Here is a 26,550-nt window from a genome sequence, read left to right as displayed (position 1 = left end):
GACGGCCCCGCTTCAAGAATTTTGACGGCCAGAAAGTACGTGGCGGTTGGGCGGAGCCGTCGACACCCTCGGCCGGTGAATGGTGCGCCGCACGGGAAAATTCCACCATCCAGCGGACGAGGGGAGAGTATAAAATGCTGCTCTTCCGCTCGATCGAGGAGGAGCATCTCAAGTGATATAAGATTCGGATCCAAGCGAAGCCTCCGTTCCCTGACTACGCTCGCAGCATTGCCTGATGGCCCAGAAGAGCCCTCGTTTGTCCAAAAGGAACCGACGTGACTCCGGCAAATCCTGCAACCCACGCCCACACACAAGCACACACGAACACGCACATACACCCACGCACCCCTGAACACCACAAAAATAAAGAAAACCTCACTTGGCAAACCCCATATATATATATATATATATATATATATATATATATATATATATATATATATGGGATTAGTTAACAATAATTATGTTAAAGAGAAACAGAAAAAAGACCTGATTTAAATTAGATCTGTTATAACATATCAGTATTTTTGTTAAATTAAATAACACTTGGTTCTAATTGGTTCTCTACTCATTCCCTGTTTTAATCAATCATTTGCATCCATCTCTCTCTCTGCTTCTCGTGACTCGCAACATATTACTTTTATTTATTTTTACTTCCTTTGAGATTACATTATATTAAATTAAATTGGTGAAAGTGGAAAGTTGCGATCGATAATCTAATAATATTAATCAAAACTGGAAAGATACTCTGACCCCAGTGATTATAGCAATTATTTCATATTATACAGGTATTCACAAGCAATAATACTTACATTTATATAATTAAAATCTCTTAAAAGACAGAGGAAAGAAGAACTAATGGTACTAATAAAAAAAAAGAAGATATCTCTGAGTAAGTTTGATATTAAAATAAATTATGATATATTGAATATTTTAAATACAAATCACATTACTAATATTTTATTTTGGATTGCATAATCTCACAGTTGATCCACAAGACGGCAGCCAGAATCCAGCGTATAGAGGCTGAGTGAATGTGGTGTGGACTCTGTGGAGGAGCTTCATCGTGTCAGAGACGTTGTAGAAGGACAGAGTTCCTGCACTGTGATCTACATACACTCCTATTCTGGAGGATGATGGAACTCTGAGATCAGTCTCAAGGTTGTTGTGATAGAAAAAGACAGAAGAAGAAGAATAACACCGCAGACTCCAGGACTGATTGTTGTGTCCAAACAGACACTCAATACCCCGTCCTTTCCTTCTGATGTCTTTATATGAGATTGATATGTCCACACCACCACCGCTCCACTTCACCTCCCAGTAACAGCGTCCACACACACTCTCCTTACTCAACACCTGCCTGGGGCCAAATCTCTCTGGATGATCAGAGTACTGCTGCTTTCTCCCACTGACCATCACCGCTCTGTTCTTCTCAGACAGAATGAGGCAATAATTTACTGTGTTGGGATCCAGAGTCAGATCACAGAAATCTAAAATCATGACAAATATGAACGTTAGATATTAATCACAGAATGTGTGTGTGTGTTTGTTTTTGAGTGTGCTTGTGTGTGTGTGTGTGTGTGTGTGTGTGTGTGTGAGAGAGAGAGAGAGAGAGAGAGAGTGTGTGTGTGAGAGAGAGAGTGTGTGTACGTGTATGTGTGTGAGAGAGAGAGTGTATGTGTGTGTGTGAGAGAGAGTGCATGTGTGTGTGAGAGTGTGTGTGAGAGAGTGTGTGTGTGTATGTGTGTGTGAGAGAGTGTGTGCGTGTATGTATGTGTGTGTGTGTGTGAGAGAGAGACAGTATGTAGTACTGTACTATAGAGTAGTACATACGGTAGTACATACTATAGAGACTGTGTCTGTTCCCCGAGCTATACAAATATATAGAAAATCTCGGAAAGTCTATCTTCGTAACCTAATTAACATAAAATTAAATCATATTGAATGCACAGCCAGCACTTTTGATCTGAAGCTAGGACTATTAAACATTAGATCTCTTGCGTCTAAGGCTCTTATTGTTAACGACATCATTACTGATCAGGAATGTAATTTAATGTGTTTAACAGAAACTTGGATTAAACCAAACGAGTACATAGCATTAAATGAAGCCAGTCCTCCTGGATACAGTTATGTACATCAGCCTCGTTCAACTGGTAGAGGAGGAGGTGTTGGTCTCATCCATAGTAAAAATCTAGTCGTCACACAAAAACCTAAGCATAAATTTAATTCTTTTGAAATTCTTTATACCAGTATAAGTTATGTAGCCACAAAAAATAAGTCAATTCCTCTAATTATTATTTACAGACCCCCAGGGCCATATACTGAATTTCTTAGTGAATTTGCAGACTTTGTCTCAAACCTGGTTGTGTCTGTAGATAAAGCATTAATCGTCGGAGACTTTAATATTCATTTTGATAACCTGGAAGACCCTCTAAGATTAGCGGTTGTGTCCATCTTAGATTCAGTAGGGATTAATCAGAACGTAATCGGGCCTACTCATAATGGTGGTCACACTCTTGACCTCATACTAACATACGGACTAAGTATAGAAAATATTATCATTCTTCCGCAGTCTGAAGTTGTCTCAGACCATTATCTTATCTCGTTCATAATACGAATTGATCATAATATTTCCACCTCGCCTCGCTACCGCGTAAAACGTACCTACACATCAGCTACTGCACCGAGCTTCATAAATAACCTCGCAGAAACATCAATTAGATTTGGATCACCGTCAGATCACATAGAACTCGATCAGGCGACTGAAAGCTTGGAGTCAACACTCCGCTACACGCTAGATAGAGTGGCTCCACTCAAAAGGAAAATAATTAGAGAAAAAAAATTAGCACCCTGGTATAACGATCAAACGCGAACCTTAAAACAGACAACTCGACAATTAGAACGTAAATGGCGTCAAACCAAACTGGTGATATTTCAAACAGCATGGAAGGAGAGCCTACTGAAATATAGGAAATCTCTTGGCGATGCTAGAAAAATCTATTTCTCCACCTTAATAGGAGACAACAAAAACAATTCTAGATTCCTTTTCAACACAGTAGCAAAATTAACTAGGAATAAAACCACTACAGAGAGAAACACTCAATCATTACATAGCAGTGAAGATTTCATGAAATTTTTCATCGATAAGGTTGAAAATATTAGACGTGAAATACAGGCCATTAAATTAAAACCGGACAGTACTGTAACAAACCCATTACATGACAATGTAGCAATATCAGATCAATGTTTAGAGTATTTTGCTTCGCTTAGAGAGACCGAACTAGCTACATTAATCTCTTCAGCCAATTCATCAACTTGCATACTAGATCCCGTACCTACATGTTTGTTTAAACAGATTTGTCCAGGAGTAATTGAACCACTTCTAAATATAATCAATTCTTCCCTAAGCACTGGCTATGTACCTAAATCACTTAAATTAGCAGTTATTAAACCCTTGATTAAAAAACCTGATCTTGAATCGTCTCAATTGTCCAGCTATAGACCAATATCAAATCTCCCCTTCATCTCTAAGATTTTAGAAAAGTTTGTAGCAAAGCAGTTATGCTCGTACTTAGATAGGAATAACATTCATGAAATGTATCAGTCAGGGTTTAGACCTCATCATAGCACAGAGACAGCATTAGTTAAAGTAGTAAATGACCTTCTACTGACCTACGATCAGGGTTGTGTCTCTCTGCTTGTGTTACTCGACCTTAGTGCAGCTTTTGATACTATAGATCACACTATTCTCCTTGATAGATTAGAAAATGTTGTTGGTATTAAGGGAACAGTCCTCTCCTGGCTCAGGTCTTATCTGACCGATCGTTATCAGTTCGTAGATGTAAATGGTGAATTCTCCATGCGTACTGAGGTTACTTTTGGAGTTCCACAGGGTTCTGTTTTAGGCCCACTGCTCTTTACTTTATATATGCTACCCCTAGGTCAAATTATTCATAAACATGGAATTAGCTTCCACTGTTATGCTGATGATACACAGTTGTATGTTTCAGCGAAGCCAGAGGACAGACAGAAGCTTAGTAAAGCTGAGGATTGTGTAAAGGACATTAGACATTGGATGTTAACTAACTTCCTTCTACTTAATTCTGATAAAACAGAAATACTTTTATTAGGCCCACGTGTAGCTAGAAGTAATCTTTCTGATCACATGGTTACTCTGGATGGTCTTTCTGTTTCATCATGTGCAGCAGTTAAAGACCTTGGAGTGATTATTGACTCCAGCCTATCATTTGATGCTCATGTAGATAATATTACTAGGATAGCCTTCTTTCATCTCAGAAATATTTCTAAAATAAGAAACATATTGTCACTACATGATGCGGAAATACTAGTTCATGCATTCGTCACCTCTAGATTAGATTACTGTAATGCCTTACTGTCTGGATGTTCCAGTAGGAATATAGATAAGCTCCAGTTAGTCCAGAATGCAGCTGCTAGAGTCCTAACTAGAACTAGAAGGTATGACCATATCACACCGATATTATCAATACTGCATTGGGTCCCAGTAAAATCTCGCATTAACTATAAAATACTTTTATTAACCTATAAAGCACTAAATGGTCTCGCGCCACAATATCTAAGCGACCTTTTGGTTTTATATAATCCGCCACGCCTACTTAGATCAAAAGATGCAGGCTATTTGACGGTACCTCGAATAGTGAAGGCTACAGCAGGGGGAAGAGCTTTCTCTTATAGAGCCCCACAGTTATGGAACAGTCTTCCTATTAGTGTTCGGGACTCAGACACAGTCTCAGTGTTTAAGTCTAGGCTTAAAACGTATTTGTTTACTCAAGCCTACCCTGACTAGATTCTGTTCTACTACTTCGCAGTCATAATTATCTTTTTTCTCCCTCTCTCCTTTTGCCGAGCCCCACATGAATTTATGGAGATACTAGAGATCCAGATCCTTTCTGCCTCTGGATGGAGCTCAAATCTTCTCTAATTCCAGACTGCTGGGACTACGGCTGCTCCTAAGGCCATACAGACTTCATATAAATCCATAATGAACTTTTTCACACTATCTGTTGTTACCCAGATGAGGATGGGTTCCCTTCTGAGTCGGTTTCCTCACAAGGTTTCTTCCTCTTAAAACATCTTAGGGAGTTTTTCCTTGCCACCGTCGCCACTCAGTGGCTTGCTCAGTTGGGATAAATTCGCACCTTTAATATCTGTATACCATGTTGATATTTCTGTAAAGCTGCTTTGAGACAATGTCTATTGTAAAAAGCGCTATACAAATAAAATTGAATTGAATTGAATTGAATTGAGTATGTGTGAGAGAGAGAGAGCGAGAGAGTGTGTGCGTGTGTGTGTGTGTGGCCCTCTGTGTGCAGAGGTTGCATGTTCTCCCCATGCTGTGGGGGTTTGCTCCGGGTACTCTGGTTTCCTCCCTCAGTCCAAACACATGCATGGATTGTCGTTTCCAAAGTTTCTGTAGTGTGTGAATGGGTGTGTAAATGGGTGTGTGAAGGGGTGTGTGAAGGGGCGCGTGAAGGGGCGTGTGAATGAGTGTGTCAAGGGGTGTGTCAAGGGGTGTGTGAATGGGTGTGTCACGGTGTGTGTGAATCGGTGTGTGAAGGGGAGTGTGTGAGTGTGTGTGTATATTTTACACGTACACTGCAGAAAATCTTCTCTGCTCTTTGGTTCTGAGGGTAAAATGATCTGAACTGCTGCAGCTGTGGAGACACAGAAACAAAATGGAGAAGGAAAAATCAGGTGGTGTGAAAGACGGAAACAGTTTAAAGTGATAAAATTTGTGTCTGATGTCTAATCAGCATTTTATTTTAGAAAACACATTCTCTAGCTGTGGGATTTAAATGAGATTTTCCTTCTGAATGACGGAGAAATAAACGTTATTAACGAACACGAGCAGAGAGCTGCTTTGGTAACTAATGACTACAGAATAAATGTTATTCGTATGACTTATAAACTCTCTGTGTCTCTCTCTCTTTGTAGGAATGTGTGAATAAATGTGTGTGTGTCCTCTGTGCTTTATTCATAGTAGAATAACAGAAAATAAAACAAAAGCTTTTACACTATTAAGACATGAATACTAAGTATAACTGTATAAAATCATCTTTTCAGTAGAGAGCAGCAATAACAGGAAGTTCACGTAATCATATGAAATCATTTCTGTGTGTTTTGGGGAAATTTGATGTCTCTCTTTACCGTGCTGAAGAGAAAGTAAAGATTTCCCAGCAGGACAATTTCTCTCACCATGTTTAGGGATTTTGATGAATTCCTCCTGGCAGAATTCCTTGAGTCTCTTTTTCAGAGCAGAGAGAGATTTCCTCACTCCATGAAATGAGACATGTTGACTGACATTGATGCTGTGTGAGTCCTCACGGAGATCAGACTGAAAATCTGGTCTAGTAAATTCGGGAGAGCGACAGCCAGAGACTAAATCATGCATACAGCAATTAGGCATAAAATTAGGAGAAGAAATTACAGCTACAATTTACTTTAAAGTTTTTAAGTAAAATCTTACAGCAGGTTGTTTACATATTAGAAAAGGTTTGAAGTGGAACAGTTTTAGAGCTTTAGGAACCATTATTTATCCAATGAACCCATAACATGTATATTTCACCTGGAAATGTGGATGTAGTGTACCTTAATTTCCTGGAGGAAGTGGAGGTGATCGTGTGTGTGTGGAAGCTGCTCCAGCTCAGTGACTCTCCTCTGAAGATCAGCGGTCTCCTGCTCCAGTTGCTCCAGGAGTCGTTCAGCTCGACTCAGTTCAGCCTTCTCCTGAGCTCTGATCAGCTCCGTCACGTCCGAGCGCCTTTTCTCCATGGAGCTGATCATCTCAGTAAAGATCCTCTCATGCTGTCTGTGCAGTGAGCTTTTAGGAGACACACACACACACACACACACACGCACACACACACACAAGCTCATCTATCATTCCGTCTCTTACTGGGTCTCTAAATGACTCGTTGTCCATGTCGTGTGTGTTTCTAGGAGCAGCTCTGTCTCTGCTCACTGCTCACCTTTATAATGTTCACAGCCTGTTTCAGCTCCTGCACCTTCTTCTGCTTCTCCTGGATTCTCTGCTGGGATTTCATCTGCTCCTCCTTTAACTCGCTCTGATGACAAATACAATACATTTCACATTACTAACAAACACTAGACATGCACTGATACTAAATTTTTCAGCCGATATTGATAACCAATAATCCATAACGATCATTCTGCCTTTTATGCCTTCTTTTAAATGTATAATAATTAATTCCACAATTCTGAAAGAAATACAAATAAAAACTTTATTCTCTCCATTTCAACATCATTTTGTTTCACAGTAACTGGCCTCATAAACAGAAAACACATTACTCTAATTAACATGAACACATGAACTAAATTCTGAAGATTAAAGTAAGATTATTAATTTATTGAATATTATTAATTCATATTAATATTGACTGAATTCTAAAAAACCTCCTGTTAGTCTCATATTCACTCACCACAAACAAAAACATTTCTACTTCATCACTGAACATCAAACTGGTAATATATAGGCCTAATATAATAATTTTTTTTGATGATATTAACTCATACTAACATTAACTGGATATGAAATATACTACTCTACAAATATAGTTTTCTGTGCAATATATACTACTTTTTTTTTTAACTCATCTTCATTTAAATCTTTCAACAGTGTACTGGCCCTTTAATTCAGACTTGACGCCAAACTCCAGCTTCACTGCTGCTCACTTCTGGTGTAAAATTTAATCAGTGCAGAGATTAAAGAGATTACAAACTGCAGTTTTGTCGTCATTCCACATGAGAGACATCATCTTTACACACAGCACCAAATCCATGTGTTTTCCCCGCCCTCTTTTGATTGACAGGATATAATCCGCCCTGATCCTCAGATGTTTTTAAACTATCGGCCGATAGCCCTTCATTCACTTCAACATTATTATTATTAATTTTATTAAAAATACATACTGAAACTGAGTAAAGCAGGAGAGTGTCCAATCTTATCCACAAAGATCAGATTTTCTCTCCAACAGATCAGGAGTCAGAACTGATCAAACTCATCAGTCGTTTATAGACGGAGACCGAATGATTAAACCAGTGGAATGAGGTGTCTCTCCTGCTTGGAGTGAAAACCTTCAGCTACTTTAGATTAGAACTGTAAATTGTATGAATTGACTCTGAATATATTAGACTTGCTTTTCTCACCTGTTTTTCAGTTCTGCACGCTTTAACTGAGACAGTGTCGTGGCTTTTGTGTTCTTCCATCATACACAGATAACAGATGAAGCTTTGGTCAGTACGACAGTAGATCTCCAGCACTTTATCATGCTCAGAGCAGATCTTCTCTTGTAGATTTCCAGAAGCTTCGACTAACTTCTGCTTTTTCAAAGCAGGAACTTCATAGTGAGGTTTCAGATGAGTTTCACAAGAGGAGGCCAGACACATCAGACAGGACTTGACGGCTTTGCATTTTCTCCCGGTGCAGAAATCACACTCCACATCTCCAGATCCAGCGTAACAGTGAGCAGGAGAAGCAGCTTGGACTTCAGTCTACTTCAGTTTCTCCACCACTTCAGCCAGCATGTTGTTTCTGCATAGATCAGGCCTTGGAGTGAAAGTGTATCTGCACTGAGGACAGCGATACACTCCGCTCTCATCTTCCTGATTCCAGTAGTCATTAATACACACCTTACAGAAACTGTGACCACAGGGGATCGTCACCGGAACCTTCAGTAGATCCAGACACATTCGACAGCTGAACTGATCCACTGAAAACTGATCTACTGAAATACTGTCCTCAGCCATTTTCCTGAACTCAAACGCAGAGAGAGAGAGAGAGAGAGAGAGAGAGAGAGAGAGGGAGAGAGAGAGAGAGAGAGAGAGATTGCACTGAACTTTGAGCTTCGTTTTCTCTGAAATGAGGAGTGGCTTCCTGTGAGAGAGAAAGAGAGAGAGAGAGAGAGAGAGAGAGAGAGAGAGAGAGAAAGGGAGAGAGAGAGAGAGAGAAAGGGAGAGGGAGAGAGAGAGAGAGAGAGAGAGAGAGAGAGAGAGATTTTATTCCTGAGCTGTGAATCCCTGTCTTGGGATGTGATTTTCTGTTTTCTTTTATTTACTTTTATAGACTTGTTCTAAAAACAAAAAAAGACAGCAAAAAGTAGCAAGGTTATATCTATAATATAAAGCCCAATTCATGCTAAATAGTTGCATTCATCAAATATTAATCCATTTAGATTATAAACTCAATTTTTCTTTAATATTAACGCTTCTGATTCTCTGTTAAATTTCCAAACAGTAGTGCCGTGCATAATAATTTATAAAATACTTCATTACAAGTGAGGAATCATCCATAGATACTTTTTTTAGGTTAACACCTCAAATTAATTGTCTTGTTTGTTTGTATGTTTGTTTTTCCTTTTTTAAAAAATGTGTTTTTTTAGGAAATACTATGAATCTTGTAGTGTTTGTTTTGACATTCGAGAGCTATGGCACACTGAGATGAAATTAAAAAAATCTTCTATATTTCTACATAACCACCTCATCTTAATATGCTGCTTCTGACATGATCCTAGTGTACTGCTCTGAAATACGGGTGGAATCAATATAAAAATCTAGTTAGTATACACGTCTTGTACGTCACATCTCGGACCACCTTCGAATCGATGCCTGGTAAGTGCTAGATAAATATTTCTAAGTGATTAATAAATTACAGTTTCCAAATAATAAACGAATTAAATTTAACCACTGATGCTGCAGAGTAAATAGTAGTCTGGGGGATGGAGGGGAAGCTGGGGAAGCGGTTGTCATGGAAACAGATGGATTTCTGGGCCCATTCCCATTCTTGCTTCCTGATACTCTTCTAATTCTGAAAAGTTTTTTTTTTTCTGTTGTATACCTCCACCACATCTTCCTCCGTCCTCCATCTCTTCCTTAGTAGCAGAAAGAACTAATTACATTCTACGTGCAAGACCTTTTTTCACTCCTATAAAAAAAACAAGAGGCTAAACTGAAATATACAATTTAGGAGTGTTTAGTAGTAGTTAAACTGTAGCTGAACAGTTCGCCCAAAACTCTGTCATATTTCCCAGAGTCCCATATTTGTTAAACAGACTGATTTCTGTCAGCACACATCTCTTAAAGGAGCGATCCCGCCCTCTGCTGGCGGCAAGACAAATCACATTTGGAATAAAATTCCTTATCCACCTCTTGAAACTACCTGACAGCTACCTACTCCCTGTGAGTCGCTTTTTAAGGAAAACTTGGTGGAGATAAAAAATATGTATATATATCGTAATTTCAGGGCAGCCTGAGATGACTAAACTAGCCATCTCGATAATGCATATCATAGTTCTCATAATGTGTCTTTAAATCGGTGTTGTAGGTTTAGAAACATTTTTTATAGCATAGCAGCCTAAATAATATTGTTTGTTTAGAGTGATATAGGTATGTCTGACAAATTAATGGAAAACACCACCAGCCCAGCATCTCTTTATCTCTTTATCTCTGTCACCTTCTCCATTTCCACTCTCATTTTTCATTACTCTCTGATTCTCCTTCTCTCCCTCTCTCTTGTCTCTTTCTCAATTTCTAAAACAAAATGTATGTTTGTCTCTTATTTTCTCAGCCTTTCTGGCTCCATCTTCTTTTCCATTACTCTCACTCTCAGTATAATGACTCTGGTGGAAACTCAACCCACTTGCCTTGAAACTAGTAACCAGAAATGGATTAATACACAAAGTAGTGCAGTCTTTGTACTGTGTTGTGGTCAGGTTTTCAGATATCATGGCACAAACACATGTCACCACAGTGATGCTGAGTCTTGTGTGTATTACTTTGTAATAATTTTGTTCTTGTTCATGTTCATCTGAGGATAATGCCTAAGAAGGCCATGTCATGTCACTGAGATCAGTACAGAATGTTTATCTGCTTACAGAGACACAGACATGACACAGACAAATTTAACGCACAAGTAAAATTTACTGAGATAAAAACAACAGTCGTAATAATAATAATAATAATAATAATAATAATAATAATAAATTATTATTTAAAAAAGGAGGGAAGAGAAAACTGTAAGTTCTTCCAAATTGCTGTATGTGGACTCACAGATAAATTCTTTTACATTCTTAAGGTTTGCTCTATTGAACCTATAAGTTATATGATTAATTGAATGTCTAGAGATTTGGCACACATTTTGTACCTTTTCTGTCTGTGCCTGAGAGTGGGAAAATTACAGATTGGGAACAGAAACCCACCTCCAACATATGGTACAACCTGATGCTGGGAGTTTATAAAAAATTCTACCTGGAAATGTGCAAGGTTAACCGGGATGTTATTTGTCATGACAGGGGAATGTTTCTGAACCTTGGGACAAGCCCTAAACACCTAGAGACACACCCACAGTTGAAGAAGGTGCCTCTCGGGCTGTAGACCCAAGGTAAACATGACATAGGCCTGATTAGAAGTGCATCACCAGTCGTGATCACTCCCAAATCTGACTTTAGGCCCAGACAATCTCAATACCCTCTTAAATCAGAAGCTATTGAGGGCATTAGACCAGATTTCAGTTCATTATTGAAGGCAGGGGTCATTGTTCCCTGCCCAGATTGAATATTTCCCCCAATATTTCCGGTAAAGAATGCAAGAAACCCCCCACAACATGCTGAATTGAGATTTGTACAAGATTTGCAAGCGGTTAATGCAGCAGTCAAACAGAGAGCTCCAGACGTGCCAAATTCTTACATTATATTAAGCCAGGTTCAAGCAAATAGCGAATGGTTTTCAGTCGTAGATTTAGCTAATGCATTTTTTCAGAATATCCCTTGATAAAGACAGACAGTTTTAGTTTGCATTCATATTTGACGGACGTCCTTACACTTTCACTCGCTTGTGTTAGGGATATTGAGAGTCACTAACGATATACATCCAAATGCTAAAGGACAGCTTAACACCTCTACCACTTTCTCCAGGGCACAGTGAGAAACTGACAGCATGAAATTGTTGCAGCATCTTGCTAAGGAAGGGCACAAAGCCAGTCTCTCCAAATTACAGTATGTACAATGAGAAGTGAGATTTCTTGGGTCATGACATTTCTGCAAAGGGAAAGAAACTCTCTGCTGAAAGAGTATCTGCAATCCAGAAGATTCCCAAGCCTCTGATGAAGAAACAAGTTCTCTCTATCCTAGGTATGTGATTGTATCGAAGATCTTTCATTCTAAACTATACCATTCTAGAAGCACCGCTCAGAGAGATGGCATATGCAACAGGCAGGACAGCTCATTCTCAGGTAAGTTGGATCCAGTCGCTGCAGAGTTTCCTGTGTGTATGTGCAGGAGCAGCAGCTGAGAAAGCTGTGGTGGCATTCAGAGACCTGGTAGGTTACTCAGAATTGATCTTCTTGGTTCCACATGAGGTGTTGCTACTCCTACTTGAACAGAAAACCTCACACCTGTCCACGCAACGGTGGCTGCACCATAACACTAAACTACTAGACATGTCAAATGTCTCTATAAAACGATGTACTGTCCTTAACCCTGCTTCTCTTCTTCCAACAGATGGAGACGGAGAACCACATGACTGTGTTGTACTGACTAATGAACTCTGCTCTCCTAGAGGCGACCTGAAAGATGTTCCAATGGAAAACCCAGATTGATCCTCTTTGTGGATGGGTCTGTGTCACGTGATCCAGAGACGGTAAAAATCGAGTGGGTTATGTAGTAGTAACCGCACACGAGACGGACTGTCAAGAAGTCTCCTCTCAAACCTTTCAGCACAAGCAGCTGAACTGTATGCCCTCATAGAGGCATGAAGACATGCTGAGGACAGTTAGTAAATATCTTCACAGACAGCAGATATGCCTTTGAGGTAGTACATGATTTGGGGACAATATGGAAACACAGGAACTTCCTGATGAGTTCAGGAACACACATAGCCCACCGCAAACTAGTCTCTGAGCTACTGTACGCAGTCCTACTCCCCAAAACCATTGCGGTATGTTATGCACACACTAACAAATTAGACCCCGTTTTCCAAGAAACTTTGAGTGGACAGTGCAGCAAAGCAGGCAGCTGCATCTATGGTCCCAAAAAGAAAAACTCAAAAGAAAATAATCATCCATCCACTCCTTTTCAGGGTCACAGGGAACCTATCCCAGGGAGCATCGGGCACAAAGCAGGGTACACCCTGGACAGGGTGCCAGTCCATCACAGGGCACAATCACACACACATTCCTACACTACAGACACTTTAGACATGCCAATCAGACTACCATGCATGTCTTTGGACTGGAGGAGGAAACCAGAGTACCCAGAGGAAACCCCCACAGCACGGGGAGAACATGCAAACTCTGGCCACGCCAGGACTTGAACCGCAGACCCTGGTGGTGTGAGGCAAACGTGCTAACCACTAAGCCACCGTGCACCCTCTAACTACTGTAAAAAAATTTAAATATTTTGTTTGCACAACTCATAACGTGGGTTGAGTTTTGAAGGTAGAGAAGGCCACATCCCTATGTCCAAACAGGAATCAGACACTGTATCAAAGGTGTTGCTTAGAGAAATAATTCCTAGATGGAATTACTCCCACAAAAAAACACCAGTGATAATGGCACACCTTTTGTGAGCCATGCCCTTAAGTAGGTGGGTGAATATTTGTGTACTGACTTAAAGCAACACTGTGTATATCATCCAGCTAGTGGTGGGGTGGTAGAGAGAAAATGGGACACTAAAAAACAGACTGAGCAAATGCTGTTCTGAAACAGGCTTAGGATGGGCTTAGCCCTTTGGGATACTGTTTGGGAGACCTCCACACACAGGAATTGGACCTGTGACAGCTCCTCTTCCTGACGCTGCAGCATGTGATGATGCAATGTTAAATTACTGTGCAACTCTGTCCTCTTCTCTGCACTCTATCCACAAGCAGGTAAAAGCAGCACTTCAAGCTCCAGCCACGAGTCCGCTGGATGATCTGAAGCCCGGAGAGTGGATCATGATCAAGGATTTCCACAGGACCCGGTGGAACAAGCCACGGTGGTCTGGGCCATTGCAGGTTCGCTTTGTCACTCATTCAGCAGTGAAAGTCAACCAGAGAGCCACGTGGATGTGTGGGAGCCACTGCAGGAGGGTGCCAGAGCCGAGCACTGAGCTGGAGAGGACGGGACTGAAATAGGAGAACTAGACCATAATTCTAAATCAAGAGGCCTCTAGGAGGACCTACGCTCACAAGCAATGAACTGCATATACACACCCACACACACGACACACTGCACTCAAACACACATTCTCAAACCAAGTGGTATCTAGTAGCCTGCGAAATCACGGACATGTAGTTTTTGGAGAAAATGTTGATGACACGGAAACTGTACTCTTAGGAGGACTGAACTTCATTAGTGCGTACCAGTGTCTTTGCTACCGCACCTCTTACGCCCCAAAGCTCCTGTTGCTGATCGTTGTGACGGGACTAAGTGCCTAAGGCAACGTGATTTCTATATGTCCCACATAAGCCCACGAAGTTCTCTAGTAAACAAATGCTGTAGATTGGACGACAAGTAGTAGTTAAAAGCCCGTTTGTCAAGATATTGGCCGCCTCTGTAAACCGTTCTGTATCGCCTTTCGTCATAAGAATCATTGCCAACAGTGCTACCCACACAACGTCACACGTCCCCTCATCACATAGACACATAATGGTTATTCTATCATTGAACACATGTGGTCTGCGATACACAACCCAATACAGACTAGCGAGACGGGGTTTGATTGGCTGAACTCAGTACTCAGGGGATGGGGCTCGTAGATATTAACTGTCTGTCTACCAATAGATGCAATAATTCTTCTTGTCTTTCTCATTCTGCTTTGTATTGTTTCTCTTGTTCAGAGCAGTCTCTCACGCTCTTTGAAATTACTAATGACCAAACGCTGATGTTGACAAAGACTGATTACTATCACTATGATGACCAACCTGACTTGTATCCTAAACCTGACTGGCTATCAGATTCTGCCAGTGACACTGATGATGACGACCCACTGACATCCATTTCACACCTATTGTAAATATTCCTTTGACCAGGACGACTCTCATTTCACCCTAAATGAGCTTGCTTGACTACAGGATACTTTATATCTGCAAAAACAGCCTTAGCGCCTTCATTATGTCTGTTTTATGTTGAATTCAGTTGAACCGTGAAAGAATTCTGAAGTTCTGATGTACTCACAGCATTGTAATTTCTCTGTTAATTTTAGTTATTATATTTTGTAATGATAAAATGGGGGAAATGTGAGGGAAATTACTCATTTTTACTTTGTAATAGTTTTGTTCTTGTTCTATTTCATTCTCATCAGAGGATAATGCCTAAGAAAGCCATGTCATGTCACTGAGATAAGTACAGAATGTTTATCTGCTTACAGAGACACAAATATGTTCTTCTCTTCAAGCTTCGTCTAAACATCTTCCAAGATCCTAAAACAAAGCCTGTTTGAACTGCCTCAAACTGCTTCTTATCGGTACACAGAAATATGTCATGCTCTGCATGTCATATATATATATATATATATATAGAAGTGGTTTAGTACAAAGGCTTCAGAGCGCTCTAATTATTCTATCCTGCTTTATTCTATCCTGTATTAACCATCTTTCTGTAATAAACCTTTTTACCTTCAGCATCCCTGGCTGGGCTGCGCGAGTCTTTTCAGCTTTTCTGGACAGCAAGCAAACCGGAGGAAGTACGTGGAAAGGTTTCACCCTGAAGTCCGTGTTAACACGCAGACAATTTTCCCTTTATTATGCAGAGTGAAAGACCAATGCAGCCATACCACTGACTGGTAGGAATCATCAAGAATTTAGAATTAGAATTTTATGAAGTCATCGTGTATTGCTGTCTGTATGGAAGGGAGTCAATGATTTAGAATTAGAATTTTATGAAGTCTTTGTGTATTTCTGTCTGTGTGGAAGGGAGTAAATGATTTAGAATTAGAATTTTATGAAGTCATTGGGTATTGCTGTCTATATGGAAGGGAGTCAATGATATAAGAAATGCGTGTATTACATTGAGAGAAGTATTACATGGAGCGATTTCTTATAAGAAGCTCCAGGAACTTCGCCTCTGCGACGGCAGAGATATTGGTGTTTCGTAGATCACAAACTAAGATATATACCGACGGGTATATATATATAGAGAGAGAGAGAGAGAGAGAGAGACAGAGAGATAATAACGGTAAAAATATTTGCTAACGAAAGAGTCTGGTTCAAGCAATGAATAAGTAAAGAGAGTACTTATTAAGTGTGTATGTGAGTGTGTGAGAGAGAGAGAGTGTGTGTGTGTGTGTGTGTGTGTGTGTGTGTGTGTGTTTGTTGTAGACGTACATCTCTGCTCTTTGGTTCTGAGAGTAAAGTCTAAACGTCTTCAACTGTGGAGACAGAAATAAAATGGTCTGATGATAAAAACCATAAAATCATATTTTTTGTGTAAATCATCACGTGTGTCGATCAGAACTTTTTAATTATTGTGAAAATACTCATCTGTTTTAATTAATAAATGGCAAAGTGCAGGAATTATACATAAAACACTACACACATTCTGGATCACACAATCTCACAGTAGAATCATACAACCAATAGAGCCTAAACCCAGCGTATAGAGGCTGAGTGAACGTGGTGTGGACTCTGTGCAGGAGCTTCATCGTGTCAGAGACACTGTAGAAGGACAGAGTTCCTGCACTGTGATCCACATACACTCCTATTTTGGAGGATGATGGGACTCTGAGATCAGTCTCAATGTTGTTGTGCCAGAAAAAGAGAGAAGTAGAATAAGAATAACACCGCAGACTCCATGACTGATTGTTGCCTCCAAACACACACTCATTACCCTGTCCTTTCCTGCTGATGTCTTTATATGAGACTGATATGTACACACCACCGCTCCACTTCACCTCCCAGTAACAGCGTCCACACACACTCTCCTTACTCAACACCTGCCAGTAGGAGTCAAATCTCTCTGGATGATCAGAGTACTGCTGCTGTCTCTCACTGTACGAAACCGCTCTGTTCTTCTCAGACAGAATGAGGTCATAATTTACTGTGTTGGGATCCAGAGTCAGATCACAGAAATCTAAAACACATGACAAATGTGAACAAGTTAGATATTAATCAGATGATATATTTATGTGGAGAGTGAGACAGTGTGTGTGTATGTGTGTGTGTGTGTGTGTGATTCTTTGTGTGATTATGTATTTGTGTGTCTGTTTCTGTGTCTATGCTTGTGTGCGTTTTGTGTGAGTGTGTCTGTATGTGTTTGTGTGCGCGTGTGTCTGTGTGTGTGTGTTTATGCTTGTGTGTGTGGGCGTATACGTGTTTGCACGTGTGGGAGTTTGTGTCTGAGTTTTTGTGTGTGAGTAGTTTTGTGTGGGTATGTGTCTGAGTTCGTCTGTGTTTTTTGTGTGTGAGTGTCTGCTTTGTGTGTGTGCGTCTGTGTGTGGGTGTAGACGTACATTTCAGAAACTGGTCTCTGCTCTTTGGCTCTGAGAGTAAAATCTGAACGTCTTCAACTGTGGAGACAGAAATAAAATGGTCTGATGATAAAAACCATAATATCAGACAACTGTGTAGCTCAGAAACGCGTGTAGTTCAGAAACGTGCGTAGATCAGAAACATGCGTAGCTCAGAAATGTTTTCAGCTCAGAAACACACGTAGCTCAGAAACGCGTGTAGTTCAGAAACGTGCGTAGATCAGAAATGTGCGTAGCTCAGAAATGTTTTCAGCTCAGAAACACGCGTAGCTCAGAAACGTGTAGCTCAGAAACGTGTGTAGATCAGAAACATGTATAGATCAGAAACCTGTGTAGATCAGAAACGCGTGTAACTCAGAAACGTGCGTAGATCAGAAACATGTATAGATCAGAAACCTGTGTAGATCAGAAACGCGTGTAACTCAGAAACGTGCGTAGATCAGAAACATGTATAGATCAGAAACCTGTGTAGATCAGAAACGCGTGTAACTCAGAAACGTGTGTAGATCAGGTGTCAGTCTTCAGTCTTGAAGCAACAGAGTGCAGAGTTTCTCAGCTCGAACACAAACTCATTCACATCAGCAATTCATCATCAAGACTGGAATCAGATGAGTGTTAAAAACTCTAAACTGTGCAGAGCTTTGGTGCTCAGGAATGAAGACTGACACCTCGACATCACTCTGTCACCGAGCGAGTAAAGACTTCCCTCACTGCAGCAGGAACAGCTCCGCTTACCATGTTCAGGGATTTTGATGAATTCCTCCTGGCAGATTTCCTCGACTCTCTTTTTCAGAGCAGAGAGAGATTTCCTCACTCCATCAAATGAGACATGTTGATTGACAGTGATGCTGTATGAGTCCTCACGGAGATCAGACTGAAAATCTGGTCTAGTAAATTCGGGAGAGCGACGGCCAGAGACTAAAACCTGCATACAGCAATTAGGCATAAAATTAGGAGAAGAAATTACAGCTACAATTTACTTTAAAGTTTTTAAGTAAAATCTTACAGCAGGTTGTTTACATATTAGAAAAGGTTCGAAGTGGAACAGTTTTAGACATCTAGGAACCATTATTTATCCAATGAACCCATAACCTGTATATTTCACCTGGAAATGTGGATGTAGTGTACCTTTATTTCCTGGAGGAAGTGGAAGTGATCCTCTATGTGTGGAAGCTGCTCCAGCTCAGTGACTCTCCTCTGAAGATCAGCGATCTCCTGCTCCAGTTGCTCCAGGAGTCGTTCAGCTCGACTCAGTTCAGCCTTCTCCTGAGCTCTGATCAGCTCCGTCACCTCCGAGCGCCTTTTCTCCATGGAGCTGATCATCTCAGTAAAGATCCTCTCACTGTCCTCCACTGCTGTCTGTGCACTGCACTGTTAGGAGAACACACACACACGATTTAAAGCTCATCTATCATTCTGTCTCTTACTGGCCCTCTAAATGACTCGTTGTCCATGTTGTGTGTGTTTCTAGGAGCAGCTCTGTATCTGCTCACTGCTCACCTTTAGAGTGTTCACAGCCTGTTTCAGCTCCTGCACCTTCTTCTGCTTCTCCTGGATTCTCTGCTGGGATTTCATCTGCTCCTCCTTTAACTCTCTCTGTGAACATTTCGTTGATTAGGTTTTTTATTTACTCCACTTCCTCCTACACATGAACTCACACCCACACGGATACTGCTGTTCTAATTGACAGAGGAGACAGCAGGCCAGTTATGCTGGTGTACAGCACTGATGGGATTTAAACTCACCTTCTCCTGACTGTAAGGTGAATGCTTTTTGCTGCAACACTCATGAGGCTTAACGTAATAAATTGAAAATATGTTTTACACAGCTGTGTCTCGAGCTGTTCTGTAAAGTTAGTGTGTACTGTGTGTGTGTTTATTAGTTGTGTGCTGTGTACACATGCTTAAAATGTAAAAGCCTGGATGATGGTTCCATGCCCAAGACATCCCTTTTATTCCTCCTGTATAATCCTGTTAATTAACTGCTTTTGTCTTTTTATTAGAGCGGCCTATTTAAAGCTGCCGGATGTAAGATTTTTACCATCCCTGGTAGAAAAATGCAACAGTGAACTACGTGCAGGAGAAATGTTTTGAAATGTGAGTTGCTTTACCCTGAGTCTGTATGTCTGTCTGTCTCTGTCTCTCTCTCTCTCTCTCTCTCTCTCTCTTTGTGAAATGTGTGTGTTGCCTCACCCAGTCAACAGAAATGTTCACTTACCTGTTTGACGAGTTTATGACTATCACTGAGCAAGAAGAAATTCAACATTCTCTTACTGATGATAAATTATATTTCAATAATCTTTTTAATACATTTAAAAAATTTCTTACGAATACACGAATGGAAAAAGATTTTTAACTTTAAATACATTTTTAATCAGGTTAAAACAACTGGTTGTAGACATGAGTAGAATTAATTGGTCCTAAAAAATGTTTCTAGTTCTCACCTGTTTTTCAGTTCTGTATACTTTAACTGAGACGGTGTCGTGGCTTTTGTGTTCTTCCGTCATACACAGATAACAGATGAAGCTTTGGTCAGTACGACAGTAGATCTCCAGCACTTTATCATGCTCAGAGCAGATCTTTTCTTGTAAATTTCCAGACGCTTCGACTAACTCGTGCTTTTTCAAAGCAGGAACTTCATAGTGAGGTTTCAGATGAGTTTCACAAAAGGACGCCAGACACATCAGACAGAACTTGACGGCTTTGCATTTTCTCCCGGTGCAGAAATCACACTCCACATATCCAGGTCCAGTGTAACATTGAGCAGGAGAAACAGCTTGGACTTCAGTCTTCTTCAGTTTCTCCACCACTTCAGCCAGCATGTTGTTTCTGCGTAGAACAGGCCTCGGAGTGAAAGTGTCTCTGCACTGAGGACAGCGATACACTCCACTCTTATCTTCCTTATCCCAGCAGCCATTAATACACACCTTACAGAAACTGTGACCACAGGATATCGTCACCGGATCCTTCAGTAGATCTAGACAAACTGGACAGCTGAACTGATCCACTGAAATACTGGCCTCTGCCATTTACCTGAACTCACACACACACACACACACACACACACACACACAGAGAGAGTGAGAGAGAAAGGGAGGGGGAAGGAATTAGAGAGAAAGAAGGAGGAGCACAGAGATCATGTGTGATGTTTTATTCCAGAGCTGTGTGCTTGGTGTGTTCCTTCATGAGGTGTGTTACACAGTCAGTGAAGAATTCCAGGTTTCACAAACACTGAGTGGAATCACAAAGTTAAACCGAAGTAAATAACAGCTTTATCGCCTCATGTTAAAGAAAAGAAGAGGATTGTGTTTGATCATATCGCATTAAAGACACGTGCGTGTAATGAAGGAAGAACTTTCATTAACATGGTATCAGAATCATGTCACGCCTTGGCATCAGAGGTGACTGGGAATAAATGTTGAATTAAAAAAAACAACAACCTGTAAATAAATATTCAGAATCCAAATCCAGAGACAACACAGATAAGGTTGTAGAGAATCATTTTTATTATTATAATCCACATTAAGTCCATGAAAACTCCCCCAAATCCTCTGATGAGTAAATCCCTGTCTTGGTAGCACGTGAGACTCCTGCAAGTTCATTTTCAATAATTGCGTTCTTCAAAATGAAGAGAAATGACCTGTCTGGCAGCCAGAAAACTGTCACGTCAATGCTGGAATCGGCGTCAAACTATAGTTCCCAGAACATACCGCAGCCTACAAACGTGACAGCCGAGAACTATGACACACAGCTGTCACAGACTCTCTCACGTTCACGTTCACCTGATTACTGATCACAAACATCTGGACTCAATTACAGAGCCACAGTAGCCTTTATAAGGACTTTCAATCCAGTCACTTGTTATGAAGTATACGCTCCGATTAGGCTACTAAAAGTTTCTTAGGACCGGCGCTTGTAGCAATAAAGGAGTACATTGAAAACCCCCTTTTTCTTTTCTTTATTTTCTAACTCTAAGCAGCTGTGTTTATGAATCATTACTTCCCCAGTATTTATTTATTTTTTAAAAAAAAACATTTTACACTGACTGCACACTGTAAAAAATGTTTGTGAATTTAACGGTAAAATACCATAGAAATGCTACAGTAAAAACCCGTATTGTACAAAACGTACAAAAACCATAGAATATACGGTGAAAAACTGTAATTTGTTTTACAGAGTACTACATTTAATTTATCAGTAAAAAACATATGAAAATACAGTTTATTGCAGTAGAATGAACAAAGCATTGTTATTTACCGTAAAAAAAAAAACATTGTTTTTACGAGATGAAATTATGAAATGCAGCACACATGCCAGTCATCGGTAGCACATGGGCGTGGTTTTACACGACACAAAACCTTGGTGCATAAATTGTACATACTTGTATGTATATGTACGAAACTCAGTATTGTTCTTATCGACCCGAACATCTTTCAACTTTTGAACAACAATCATTAGCTTTGCCCAACAGGAAGTCGGCCATTTTGGATTTTGTGCATGCAGTGAACTTTTAATTATACCTTCTAGGGTATTCAACAATTGTCAACAAACTTGGTCAACATTATGGCAAGACAATCAGGATGCAAAATTGCGAAGGGATTTTTGACATCTCAAACAGTTTCACCATGACCAGGCAAAAAATTTATGGTGACAAAAGGGATACATACATACATACATACATACATACATACATACATACATACATACATACATACATATATATATATATATATATATATATATATATATATATATATATATATATATATATATATATATATATGTATGTATGTATGTATGTATGTATGTATCCCTTTTGTATGTATGTATCCCTTTTATATATATATATATTGTTGTGCTTGTGGGATAGGGTCCAAGTTCCCCCGTGACCCTGAAAAGGAGTAAGCGGTTGAAGATGGATGGATATATGCACATATAAGGTGGAGTAAATGAGTATGCAGTATCTGAAGTAGCCAGGAATGAGACACAGGAGTAAGCTCAAAAGGGTGATATATATTGTGATATTTGCATTTACTCCAGCTTATATTAGCCGTTAATGAGACAATAAAGGCCTTTTTTCTTCTTTCTGCAGAAATCTGGATGTAAATTTAGATCTCTAATGAGCAATAATCTGTAGAACTGCTGTAGTAGCAGCTGTATGGCATAAGGTGGCGCTACTTAGTCGCTTAGCCATAGCCCAATACCGTCTACTGTTGTGTTGACTCAGGCTTCCTAGGGGGGTCATCTAACAAACTTCACTTGAGCTCATAAAGTATAGAAACTGCCAGTAAGATCAAGATTAATGTGAGGAGAAAACTGTACAAAGTCAAAACACTTATAATGCATTCATTTGTTTATTTAGGTAAAAATTTAATCTAAAGAAAAGGCTACTTGCATGCATTAAGAAAATGATACCTAAGACAGATAACTATGATGATACTATGAAGTAAGATAAACCACCACATGAGAATATATGAATAAATATTAATAGTGCATATAAAAAGTAAATTGGGGCAGTGGTGGCGTGGCAGTGAAGACTCTGGGTTACTGATCAGAAGGTTTGGGGGTTCAAGCCCCAGCACTGCCAAGCTGCTACTGTTGGGCCCTTGAGCAAGGCCATTAACCCTCTCTGCTCCAGGGGTGCTGTATCATGTCTGACCCCAGCTTCCTGACATGTTGGGATATGCAAAGAAAAGAATTTCACTGTGCTGTAGTGCATATGTGATAAATAAAGACCAGATAATTATCATTATCATTACATTGAGTCATGGAAAGAGTGATGAAAGAGATCTTCAAAAATAAAAAAATGAGACAGCGGTTGTTGTGGTTTCCTGGTAACCACACTATATAACAGAGAGACACTCAGGTAGTGTGTGTGTGTGTGTGTGTGTGTGTGTGTTTCATTTTGAGGGACAGGTGTGTGTGTGCAGAAGAATCAGTAATGATGAAGTGCTTGTATCTTTTGTCTGCTGTGTTTCACGTCGCTGCAGGTGAGTGAAGTTATTTTCTATTTTCTATTACAGAAAGGAGAGAGAATATTAGCCAGTTCTTAGTTCAGCTGCTTTGTGTTTAGTTCAAGTGGTTTCTGTCCAGACTAGGTTTACAGTAGGCCGTAGTTCAGCCCTGTTCCTGAACAACCAAATTGTCCAAAATTTAAAAAATTTCTTACGAATACACGAATGGAAAAAGATTTTTAACTTTAAATACATTTTTAATCAGGTTAAAACAACTGGTTGTAGACATGAGTAGAATTAATTGGTCCTAAAAAATGTTTCTAGTTCTCACCTGTTTTTCAGTTCTGTATACTTTAACTGTCGTGGCTTTTGTGTTCTTCCGTCATACACAGATAACAGATGAAGCTTTGGTCAGTACGACAGTAGATCTCCAGCACTTTATCATGTTCAGAGCAGATCTTTTCTTGTAAATTTCCAGAAGCTTCGACTAACTCGTGCTTTTTCAAAGCAGGAACTTCATAGTGAGGTTTCAGATGAGTTTCACAAAAGGACGCCAGACACATCAGACAGAACTTGACGGCTTTGCATTTTCTCCCGGTGCAGAAATCACACTCCACATATCCAGGTCCAGCGTAACAGTGAGCAGGAGAAACAGCTTGGACTTCAGTCTTCTTCAGTTTCTCCACCACTTCAGCCAGCATGTTGTTTCTGCGTAGAACAGGCCTCGAAGTGAAAGTGTCTCTGCACTGAGGACAGCGATACACTCCACTCTTATCTTCCTTATCCCAGCAGCCATTAATACACACCTTACAGAAACTGTGACCACAGGATATCGTCACCGGATCCTTCAGTAGATCTAGACAAACTGGACAGCTGAACTGATCCACTGAAATACTGGCCTCTGCCATTTACCTGAACTCATACACACACACACACACACACAGAGAGAGAGAGAGAGAGAGAGAGAGAGAGAAAGGGAGGGGGAAGGAATTAGAGAGAAAGAAGGAGGAGCACAGAGATCATGTGTGATGTTTTATTCCTGAGCTGTGTGCTTGGTGTGTTCCTTCATGAGCTGTGTTACACAGTCAGTGAAGAATTCCAGGTTTCACAAACACTGAGTGGAATCACAAAGTTAAACCAAAGTAAATAACAGCTTTATCGCCTCATGTTAAAGAAAAGAAGAGGATTGTGTTTGATCATATCGCATTAAAGACACGTGCGTGTAATGAAGGAAGAACTTTCATTAACATGGTATCAGAATCATGTCACGCCTTGGCATCAGAGGTGACTGGAAATAAATGTTGAATTAAAAAAAACAACAACCTGTAAATAAATATTCAGAATCCAAATCCAGAGACAACACAGATAAGGTTGTAGAGAATCATTTTTATTATTATAATCCACATTAAGTCCATGAAAACTCCCCCAAATCCTCTGATGAGTAAATCCCTGTCTTGGTAGCACGTGAGACTCCTGCAAGTTCATTTTCAATAATTGCGTTCTTCAAAATGAAGAGAAATGACCTGTCTGGCAGCCAGAAAACTGTCACGTCAATGCTGGAATCGGCGTCAAACTATAGTTCCCAGAACATACCGCAGCCTACAAACGTGACAGCCGAGAACTATGACACACAGCTGTCACAGACTCTCTCACGTTCACATTCACCTGATTACTGATCACAAACATCTGGACTCAATTACAGAGCCACAGTAGCCTTTATAAGGACTTTCAATCCAGTCACTTGTTATGAAGTATACGCTCCGATTAGGCTACTAAAAGTTTCTTAGGACCGGCGCTTGTAGCAATAAAGGAGTACATTGAAAACCCCCTTTTTCTTTTCTTTATTTTCTAACTCTAAGCAGCTGTGTTTATGAATCATTACTTCCCCAGTATTTATTTATTTTTTAAAAAAAAACATTTTACACTGACTGCACACTGTAAAAAAGTTTGTGAATTTAACGGTAAAATACCATAGAAATGCTACAGTAAAAACCCGTATTGTACAAAACGTACAAAAACCATAGAATATACGGTGAAAAACTGTAATTTGTTTTACAGAGTACTACATTTAATTTATCAGTAAAAAACATATGAAAATACAGTTTATTGCAGTAGAATGAACAAAGCATTGTTATTTACCGTAAAAAAAAAAAACATTGTTTTTACGAGATGAAATTATGAAATGCAGCACACATGCCAGTCATCGGTAGCACATGGGCGTGGTTTTACACGACACAAAACCTTGGTGCATAAATTGTACATACTTGTATGTATATGTACGAAACTCAGTATTGTTCTTATCGACCCGAACATCTTTCAACTTTTGAACAACAATCATTAGCTTTGCCCAACAGGAAGTCGGCCATTTTGGATTTTGTGCATGCAGTGAACTTTTAATTATACCTTCTAGGGTATTCAACAATTGTCAACAAACTTGGTCAACATTATGGCAAGACAATCAGGATGCAAAATTGCGAAGGGATTTTTGACATCTCAAACAGTTTCACCATGACCAGGCAAAAAATTTATGGTGGCAAAAGGGATACATACATACATACATACATACATACATACATACATATATATATATATATATATATATATATATATATATATATATATATATATATATATATATATATATATATGTATGTATGTATGTATCCCTTTTGTATGTATGTATCCCTTATATATATATATATATATATGTATATATCTTGAGCTGTATGTTTGGTACTGGGGCCTGATCACATGGATGTGACTATTGCAAGTCACGGTCATAGTGCCACCACATGGCAGCAGGAAGTGTGTCACTTACAACAGACTTTCAAAGAGTCTTCTCATATTTACCTGAATCACTTCAAACTTGGTCAGAATAATGTCGAGACATGGCTGATGTCAAATTGCAAAATGATTCTTGATATCTTACATAGTGTTGCTGTGGTAACGCATCAAACTTTAATACTCTTTTCTTTGTATATTTGTGAATTTTACTCTATAGCACTCGCTTCACTATGCATTGATTTCATACACCCACAGGGTGGTGATGGCACCGTAGTGCTTGGGCCCGTCATGGCTGCTTGCAGCTATATTATTTTCTTA

General features: G+C 39.8%; 3 protein-coding genes and 1 pseudogene across 4 annotated transcripts in view; 1 reads left to right on the top strand and 3 right to left on the bottom strand.

The window, feature by feature from the left end:
• LOC128620317 (uncharacterized) overlaps positions 1-26,550 on the top strand; it is a 140,185-nt gene that overhangs the window by 53,702 nt on the left and 59,933 nt on the right. The window lies entirely within an intron of this gene.
• Positions 779-15,847, bottom strand: LOC128620335 (E3 ubiquitin/ISG15 ligase TRIM25-like; annotated as a pseudogene).
• Positions 16,180-20,667, bottom strand: LOC128620270 (tripartite motif-containing protein 16-like). Its single transcript, XM_053645129.1, has 6 exons — positions 19,939-20,667; positions 18,996-19,091; positions 18,624-18,866; positions 18,231-18,420; positions 17,478-17,534; positions 16,180-17,098 (listed from the first exon to the last, which is right to left on the bottom strand). Exons 1-6 carry the CDS (start codon positions 20,521-20,523, stop codon positions 16,557-16,559), a joined length of 1,713 nt encoding a protein of 570 aa, XP_053501104.1. The 5' UTR covers positions 20,524-20,667; the 3' UTR covers positions 16,180-16,556.
• On the bottom strand, positions 23,764-24,362 carry LOC128620371 (E3 ubiquitin/ISG15 ligase TRIM25-like). Its single transcript, XM_053645316.1, has one exon. The coding sequence runs from the start codon at positions 24,354-24,356 to the stop codon at positions 23,802-23,804; it is 555 nt and encodes a 184-aa protein (XP_053501291.1). The 5' UTR covers positions 24,357-24,362; the 3' UTR covers positions 23,764-23,801.

This window comes from Ictalurus furcatus, chromosome 2 (assembly GCF_023375685.1).
Source record: "Ictalurus furcatus strain D&B chromosome 2, Billie_1.0, whole genome shotgun sequence".
Lineage (NCBI taxonomy): Eukaryota > Metazoa > Chordata > Actinopteri > Siluriformes > Ictaluridae > Ictalurus > Ictalurus furcatus.
The sequence above is the reverse complement of the archived record's forward strand: the minus strand, read 5'-3'. Positions and strand labels throughout refer to the sequence as shown.